This window comes from Epargyreus clarus, unplaced genomic scaffold (genome assembly GCF_041222505.1).
Source record: "Epargyreus clarus isolate Ecla_fem2 unplaced genomic scaffold, WU_Ecla_fem_2.2 ptg000004l, whole genome shotgun sequence".
Lineage (NCBI taxonomy): Eukaryota > Metazoa > Arthropoda > Insecta > Lepidoptera > Hesperiidae > Epargyreus > Epargyreus clarus.
The window spans coordinates 240,530-250,247 of NW_027332212.1; the positions used below are offsets into that span (position 1 = coordinate 240,530).

The 9,718-nt window shown below is 32.6% G+C and overlaps 1 protein-coding gene across 1 annotated transcript; it reads left to right on the top strand.

The window, feature by feature from the left end:
• Positions 1-1,262: 1,262 nt before the first annotated feature.
• On the top strand, positions 1,263-8,108 carry LOC140757213 (putative inorganic phosphate cotransporter). Its single transcript, XM_073092748.1, has 11 exons — positions 1,263-1,462; positions 2,195-2,334; positions 3,226-3,405; positions 3,952-4,090; positions 4,440-4,654; positions 5,067-5,216; positions 5,690-5,834; positions 6,439-6,563; positions 6,894-7,013; positions 7,548-7,689; positions 7,981-8,108. Exons 1-11 carry the CDS (start codon positions 1,399-1,401, stop codon positions 8,070-8,072), a joined length of 1,512 nt encoding a protein of 503 aa, XP_072948849.1. The 5' UTR covers positions 1,263-1,398; the 3' UTR covers positions 8,073-8,108.
• Positions 8,109-9,718: the final 1,610 nt, after the last annotated feature.

A 9,718-nucleotide genomic window follows, 5' to 3' on the forward strand; every position in this document is an offset into this window, starting at 1 on the left:
AAAGTTTCTAAGATGTAAAACATATTTTGCGCCAAACTAGTATTTACTATTTACTTATTATTGGACGTAAGACCGTGGTGAGTGAAGGTATGTGAGTCACCTTTATGATAGCACCACAATATTGCTAATTATGTTATTAGAATCATAAACATTTGTTGATAAAAATGTTTAATAATCTTAACAAAAACTGAAAGCTGAAGCTTGGCAAAGAAGCATTGATGTCACATCTTTATGTTTATCTGAACTCATACATAAAAATCCTTATCTTGTACGTGTAGAAAGTCAGGTTAAAAAACAGTAAAACTATTAACTTAATAAGAGAATATATTTTAAGAATGTTCTCAGCAGTTCATACACCGTGTAGTTACCTAATAATAGTCGTTACTAACCCATTACTAAGCTATTGCTGAGGACGAGACGGCTCAGAGTACGAGGGCCAAGTACGAATTGGTAGACTTCACACTCTTATACAAGGTTATAAAAAAAATCTTTTGATATTATACTTTAAGAATCCTATGGCCTATATGGTTGTTTTCACGGTTGTTTCCTTCACCATTATAGCAAGTGAAGATAAATTAGTTAATCATTATATGCACGTAACTTTTAAACATTCAAGGTCAACATCTGGGATTCGAACCCCGGTCTCCCATTGTGAAGCCGAGTTGCAACCACTAGGCTATCACTGTCTCAACTTAATAATAGTCAATTGTAGTAGTAAAGTGTAGAAACAATGTGTGACCCTATCGGCTAGGAGCAAGCACCTTAATACTGAGCAGAGATATAAAATATTTCCATAAAGAATTCATTTTCGTTTAATTAAAAATATTTTATAAATATTTATGAATAATTTTGCACCCGCGAGAACTCTATTTATTCATTGCTTTCGTAGGCGATGAAATACCACTTCAATTTATAACAGCCAAAATTACTATAAACGTTCTATCTCCCTAGATAATATATTTCTAGATGAATTCCTCATTGTAGGGAACTATAATAACGTCTCTGAAATCACTGACGTAAATATTACATGCGTAAATCGAGATTAGAAAGTAATTAGAAATAACATTGAAATGTAGGAATGTGGAATTCACAAACTCTAACACAACGGTATAAGATTTAATTTTAAATATGTATGATAAAGCATTTTGACAAGTGATTCAACGGCGAAGCGCAAAGTTTACTCACAAGACATTAGTATCATATTATTTAAACAAGGATAAAGTTTCGTATTTGTAAAATGTTACACGTCTAGTTGATAACAATGATAATATTGCTGAGATGTTTGGTCTGGATATTGTTTTCGTACATTTGTAAGAGAAAGACGAATACGTGTAACAAAAGTTACTGAATACGGAACAAATTGGTCTTGAAGAAAATGTTGTCAACGGAATTGGAACAATGGACGTTGAATTTCTGAAGCACAAATTTGAAGACGGACACGATGGGGTCATCACCAACTCAAGTAAGATCTGAAGATTTAAATTCAATTTGAAATGCTATAAACTTTGTTACATTAGTGTTTCCGGCGAACACCTTTGAGAAAAGTTTTGTCAAAAGCTCAAGTTTATATTTAATTCGATGTTAATTCTCAATGGGCTTATTAAACTAGTTAAATGTTTTAAAATACATTAATATCTTTAGTGCGCCTACTTACTTTAATAACATTACCATCATCACCTATATTTAGTACCATTACATTATAGATATCCGATATTCGTTTTTATAGTAATTTCATTTACAAAAGTAATAAAACATTAAAATATCTCATAAACTGGCATCATTGTATAACTTTAAAGATTTAAGAAATAGTTCTTCGCATCATTATAGTTTATGAGACTTCACATGGCTTCATTCAATTTCAAGGCGGCGAAGTATCTTTTCTGGTCTATGATATGCATGTGCAATTGTGCATGTTTCATGTATTATATCATTTTTAATGCGTTAACAAGTAGTGGTTTGTGGTATATATATATGTATATTGTATCTTTTACGGTGTACAACTATCCCGATCCACGGGAACACTGCCGACAAACTGTTACACAGTTTGGCAGACTAATAATGTATGTGTGAATGTACCTTATGAGAGAAAATAAATAATAAAAAAAAACATACCTTTTAGGATGGAGATCAAGTTTCAGTCAAGCAAGAGATATTTAACTGTGCTATTTAATTATATTATTTAACATATTTACAGAATTCAAAATTGGCGTACGCCATCTGCAAATCGTGTACATGTTGGTGTGCACAGCCGTGATGGGGGCAATGAGGGGCAGCAGTGCTGTCGCAATTCTCGCCATGGCCGACACTTCACGTCAAAACGATACTTATATACAGGTAAATCTTCAATGAGTATCAGATAATTGATATGAGGATAAAATATCAGTATCATATGAACAAAGATTTCAGTATGTTTTTTGATTCCATCTACTTCAATTGTTCTGTTGTACACATTGTTAAATTCGTTATTTTCATAATATAAAATATTAATATATTTTTTATTTAATATTAATGAAACATTTAAAATGTTTCGAATACTATTTGATTTTATTAACATTAATTTTCATTAAATACAGCTTTACAAACACATAAATTGAGAAGCTATCAATTTATTCTTCGGCAAAAAAAGTAGAAAATATACTTAAACGAACAAACACTTCAGATTGATTGGTATTGAGTAAATTATTTACTTAAATTTATTTACTTACAAACAAGATGATAGCATCTCGCTGACCTTGGCGAGTCTTGAAATGAATACAATAGAAATACTTAGTTGATTTCATGTATAACTCGTTTCAGTTTAATCGAAAAAATAAGTTTTTATTCGAACATGTAATAAAATATTCGAGGTACGTAGAGAATTAAAACAATCTAAAGTATATTTGAAACAATATTTCTTAATATTTTTCATCATTTGTTTGCAAGCTTCTATGCTTTTGTGTATTTTATTACACATTTGTAATTCATATGTTGCGGCTAAACCGTAAGATTCTAAAATTTTATTCTGCAATGACTTAAGATTTTCCCCAGTAAGTAAGCCCTATCAAATATGTTTTAAATGTACTTGCAACACAAAATTTCAACAAGAACAAGTAAGATATAATCAGTAAGACTGTTAGGCCGTTCACAAATTATATACATTCATACATTATCCTTAGAGTATTAATGTAGTTTACTAAAAAAAATATTTGGCTTATAAATTTACTCTTTATATAATCTTTCTTCTAGATTCACGACTGGAATGGCAAGGTTCGTGGTTCAATTCTATCGGCATTTCTTTTTGGATATGCTCTAGTTTTGGTCCCAGCAGAGGTGTATTTGAAGAAGCTAGGAGACAAGTCGATACTGACTGCAGTGCTTTTGATCAATGGAGGACTATGTGCTACCATGCCTACTCTGGTTAACAAAGTAAGCATTTTGTTTATAGAATATATATTTTCAATTCTTTTATAGAACTGCCCACGTACGTACTAAGTTAAGACACGTCGTAAAATATTTCGCTTCAAGCACGCCCCACAGATTTAACCTAATACAGCAGCGTTTAACTCTGCTGTTATTTTGTAGAAATAAGTGTGGTGGTGGTGCAGAGTAGAATTTAAATGTTGGCGTATCATACGAAAAGTTTATTGTTGCTTGAATATTGTGCTCTAGCGAGTGAGCCGATCTCAATTCTTACCATAAATTAAAACGTTTTTTATACTCAAGTTTCATGAAAGAATCTCCTATTCATATGTATCGAATTGCTATTGTAAACATTACAAGGTAATCTTGCTTAAACCCAACGTAAAAAAATGAATTAGAAAAAAATATTTGTCTTTCTTTGTAAGTTGCAAAATGGTCTTTCAATTTAAACCTATAGTAATTATTGAAAATAGTTTATAACGGCTCAAATTAAAATGTACGAGGAACAATATTTCTACAATATAAGTAAGCTACATGTTTTCAAACTTCCAGGGTGGTTGGTTTGCTGTTTTTAATGCCCAGTTCCTGATGGGGATGACTCAAGCGTGCGTGACTCCCGTCAACCAGATGCTCCTAGCGAAATGGTTACCGCCTATCGAGAGGAACATTCTTAGCTATTTTGTTCATGGAGGTATAAACATAGAACAATGAACATATAACATCTCTACTTACTTTACATTTTTGTATATTGATAGATTTGATTTGTTCTTAGTGGAAGTCGACGATTCCAGATTTAAAGCGGCTATATTATGTGAAAAAGTTGTTGAGTAACGATCTGTGCAAATAAGCATGATAAACGTAGCCACTTATTATGAAATTATTATACGCACATTTCAATTATTTCATTTAAACTCGGAAGTGATTTCTGTTAACTTATAATTTAATTCAGTGGTCACTTAAATATCAAAGATTATATTTTAGCAAAAATATTTTGAGGGTATATTTAAAAAAGTACTTCAACAGTTTTATAAATTTTTCAGGCATGTTTCTAGGCACGATAATCGCTTTGCCGATATCGGGCATGATCTCAGAGGCGAAACTCGGTTGGGAGCTGATCTTCTACTCCCAAGCAATGATGACGCTATCATTTGCGATAGTGTGGGCGCTCCTCACAGCAAGCTCTCCTGATCAGCATCATGCTGTTGGAGATAAGGAGAAAGAGTTTATCAACGAAGCTTTGTCTAGCTGTCGGAAGGTATATGATTTTTTTTAGCATATTGTAACGAAAACATTAAAAAATCTTTAAGTGGGGAAACTGAAAAATCTCCCATGGAGTTAACAAGTCTTAAGTATCAATAGAAAATATAACATATTCATTTTCAAAAACCGCCACACGCCCAGAAAAGTTTGTCGGACTATAAATTGTAAGAATAAAATATACAGGAATTACTTTTTAGGCAATTCTAAAAAAATACACACAAAAAAAAGTTATGTTTGTCATTATGAAATTAATTTAAATTTAATTTAATACATTTCATATACATAAAAAAATGGAATATATTAAATTAATAAGTTTTATTTCGTTGAAAGAATCATAATTCTTAAAGCAATGAAAGAAAATTGTTACATATAATATTTATTGTTATTATTATTTCTAATGATTTTAGAAATGTTTACGAAAACCGTGGCGACGGATCATCAAATCTCCACAGTTTTGGGGAGTAGCGTGCGCACACGCAGCGAGCAACGCGTTATTTGTGTTCTATTTGGTAGAAGCACCTGAGTATTTAATCACGAAAGGACTTACTTTAAAAGAGGTAAGCTCGATTAACTGATAATAACATATTAATTTAAGGTTAGTGTAAACATTGATTACAATTATGTTTACCTAGTAATAAAATGAATCACCTGGGAATATTGAATTTGCCGTACCACAACATTCAAAACAAAATCATAGAAGTATCGGGTGATGTTAATGCTATCGTAAGTGAATATTACCGACAGCGAATTGATATATATTTAAGATTGAAATAGCAATCAAGCATGATCTTCACCTGATGGGAAGGAGTCACTGCTGCTCATAGATATTTGTAGCAGACTCCATATGAAACAGGCACTGTACCTGATTTCAGGTGGGTTACTACTCCTAAAAACTAAGATGTTTGCCTCATTTAGTTAGTCAGTCGTCATCTATAACTTGTCACCAAAACATAAGAACTGCAATTGGTGTGGTAGTGGTTCCTCCCCAATAGAACCGTACTGATCACCTTCAAAATAACGTATGTTTCAGAGCACGTGGCAATGTATGTTCCCGTTCATAGCGATGTGGCTGGTGTACTTTGCGACCGCACCTGCTATTGACTGGATTTGTAAAATTGGCTTCGTGGAATTCATTTTTGATTTGAGATATTATAGAAAAGTTATCAATACATTAGGTAACAACTTTATATAATTAAATACGATAACACTAAGGGTTGGTTGCATCGCAGACCCAGTTAAAATTGTTTAAATTTAACAGTAACTTTGACGATAACGATAGAATGTAACTGTAATTGTTGTGTTGCACCAATGTTATTTACAGTCAACTTTAAAGTTAACAGAATAGCCCATGTAAGACGGTATTCTTGCCAAAATTTTCATAGGGTTATTTTTTTTTTTGTGGTGGCAATATTATTATTCAAATGTTACTTTATTACTGTTACTAATACTTTCAGTCGAAGCATGGTCGTTATGGAACTTTACAGAAACAATAACTTTAGTGGACCGAAATTGAGCAGTTAATGTTAGTTATGATGCACTTCAATCGTGAACCTCTTGAATTACTTTACCTACGGTAATTTGACAGCTGATTAAGCTTTTGTTAACTTTAAAGTTACATGGTGCCACCCACCCATATTAATACACATTAATAATTGCCTGTCATAGGACGAATAATTCGTTTTCCTTGAATCTAGATTCTAGACAATTCTTGAGCTTTGGGTAATTAATTTGAATGTGTAGGTGCCTAATAAAACAACACGGATAATTAATTAATTCCAGGTGCTTTAACAGCGGCAATAGGATTAACGGTTCTACCCAATTTAGTGTGGAATTGGAATCACTTGACCGTTCTCGTACTGATAGGCTCACTTGGGGTGCTGGGAATACAATTTTCGGGATTTCTTGTAAGTATGAATACGTGTATACCTTATAAATTTTCATACACAGTTTAAGATAATCAGTTGATTTCACTTTTGTATAATTTCGCCGCTGTCGCTTTATATATTCATAACCCCTAAAAAAATCACTGTTTGGGTATGCCATTGATGCACACAACAAACGCAAAAACACTTAGAACAGAAATCACATTTCCTACTAATCAGTCGTCGTTCTCCAAATTTTTTTTACATCAACTTAAATCGTAAAATTTAGACAAAGGTTGACAAGATTCCCCAAAGTTTTTTTTTATTAATTGTAATCGTAAAATGTTGATAAATCGTATTTTTTATATTTAGGAGAATATTCGAGAGATGACACAAAACTACTCAGGGTCGCTGTTGATGATGACTAGTTGCGTTGCAAGTTTTGTTGGAGCAACAGTCCCCATTATTTGTGGTATCATAATCGGAGATGCGGTAAATATAATATTTTTGAATTGACTTTTAATGGTTAGAAGATGCACATAGATGGAAGTTATATTGACGAGGTCATCCACAAATGTACTAAGAACTAAGAACTAAATGGGAACGCCTTATGTAATTAATATGTGCCCGAAATTAAACTTCAAACTTTTTAAAAATAATCAAGCTTACCTACACGGACTACCTAATAGAAAGCTACCGTCATCCATGTATATTTGCAAGATCAGAGAAGCTACAGCTACTACAAAAATCCAAATAATTTTGTTTTGTTTTGGCCTGTTCATCGCCATTTTTGGAGGAGAGCTATTTAAGTACCTTCGTCATCAATTCGTCATCGTCGTCATCAACCCATTATTGTCCCACTGCTGGGCACAGGTCTCCTCTCAGAATGAGAAGGATTTAGTACCTTAAAGAACCCCATGTCATAGCGCTCCGGGAATACTTTAGTTGGAAGTTTTAGACAGTAGCGCATAACATTGGTATGAAGGCCTAACAGCCTTTAAATGGAATTTTATGATTTAATTTCAGGCTGATCCCAGTCGCTGGAAAATTATCTTTTACATTTTGGGTGGATTTTACCTCCTTTGCAACATTATCTACATTATTTTTGGAAACAGCGACAGGCAGGCGTGGGACGGTACACCGAGAAACAAATTTGGATATAATAACGGTAGGAATTATATTATCAATAACTTTTCCCCATCTTACCCCTCTCATAATTAATGTATCCTACTTTTCCTACCAAAGATCGAAATTTAATAACGTCTAGTAAAGAAGATGTGAGATGTGAAGAAATATTTCAAATGTCGATCTTTGGTAAGCAAAACGTTGGATAGATTGATTATGAATAACGGGCGTAAGAAACGCTTACGTTCAACGGTCAATAAATAGATGGGTTAAAATGTCCTTTTATTTTTTAATTAACAATGAATTTTAAATATTTTTTTACAATTTGTTACAGACTTCATTCAAATGGAGTTAGAAGACCGATTTGATTACGACGGCGAAACGAAATTAATGACGACAAAGATAGACAGGGAGACTGCGATTTAGATATCAAATTTATAATAAATGATTTATTATAAATAACATGCTTAAATTTCAAATGTATTTACTATAACAAATACAATGGCCCCTTAAACCTTGCTTTTCCTTATATAAGTGTCACTTGAAGCATGCATAAGCATGCACCTCGGAGAATCACAGACTAATCTTTTTTTACTTGCAAGTAAATCCCGCAATATGAATACGTCTTACACGTATATGATGTATATTTTATTGAAGCTAAATCTAATATCTTCGCCTGAAAAGTTAAGGGGAAAAATTCCGAGAAAATCCTTTGCTTTAAATTAAACAAGTAAATACGAGCCGGGTATGAAATTTTGGAACACTCATCATACTTTCAGCAGATGATGGAGGAATGTGTTATTACAGGATCGTGTATCCTCGGAGTAGGCGCAATAAAACATATAGGGAACGCGTACACTAAGCGCTTTTTGAATCGACAGTGGTTCTTTAACATGTTTTTCAGTTTCCTTAATCACGGGGGGAAATAAATACATATGTTTGTGTGGAGAGACCTGTTGGCTAGGTGATCAGTCTCCGTTCGGAGCTTGTGTATGTTATGTATATGTAATGTACATAGAAGAGACTTGTTTTTTCTGTTCCATGGTAACGTAATTCAGAAACATGTGGCTCCATCTTTTGACGAATTGCGGGATATCGCCGCTCATGTACTTGACAGTTGAACTTTTGTCAGCGTATTTGTAACAAAGCATGATAAAAGGCAAACCCTACAACGGCTTCACAAACAGATACTTTAATGGTATGATATGTAGAGCTTTCAGCGCAATGTGCGCTTTGCTTTACAAGAAATCAACGTACGCTGACAAAACTCATTACGTGTATTTCTTTTCCACCAGAATCTGGAAATTATTATTACATGGATGTATGTTGATGCTTGAAAGTATTGTTTTGAGAGCTATTCAGTTTTTATGAGTTTCGGTTTAAGTCCGTAGCAACTGAGGATATATTACAATATTTATTAGGTTACGATTCATGTTAGTGATTACATTTTATTGTGCAATATTTGACGGTTATAGATTAAAAAAGCACAAAACCAAAAAAATAAAACAATTTCAGATTTCTCTCAAACAATATTTTTTATTTAAAAGCGTATTAATATTTCATGGCCAAAAAACTAAGCCACAGATTAAGACATAACATTCCAAATCTTACTAAGTTACACTATAAATGAGATTTTATTGAATCTGAAAGTTATATTTCGGTTACTAAAAGATATAAAACGTCCAGTACCTTTCCATTAGAATAACATTCCGTTGGTAAACATTTATTATGTGATAACAAGTACTTGCGAGCAGATATACTATTTCGTCTGATTTTAAAGTTTTATGAAAGAGAAAAGCAGAAAAGAAGTTTTTGAAGAAAAAAACGCATTGGAAAAAGACAAATAAAGAAAAAAAAGTGCCGACAGATGGAAATGTCTTTTGTTGTTGTTTTTTCGTTTTTGTATACTGTAAGCATACAAAAACGAAAAAAAATATTGTATTACCACAAAATAATAAGAGTCACACTTAATCTTTGATTGCTCGAACATAATATAGATCTATAACCATCTCGTATATCGTATAAATTTGTTTATAGATAGAAACAGGAAAAAGGAAGGAAATCATAATAAT

Coding starts and splice junctions, on each gene's coding strand:
- LOC140757213 (XM_073092748.1), top strand. CDS start 1,399: ATGGACGTTGAATTTCTGAAGCACAAATTTGAAGACGGACACGATGGG. Junction 4,091..4,439: donor TAGCTATTTTGTTCATGGAG/GTATAAACATAG, acceptor TAAATTTTTCAG/GCATGTTTCTAGGCACGATA. Junction 7,690..7,980: donor CAAATTTGGATATAATAACG/GTAGGAATTATA, acceptor AATTTGTTACAG/ACTTCATTCAAATGGAGTTA.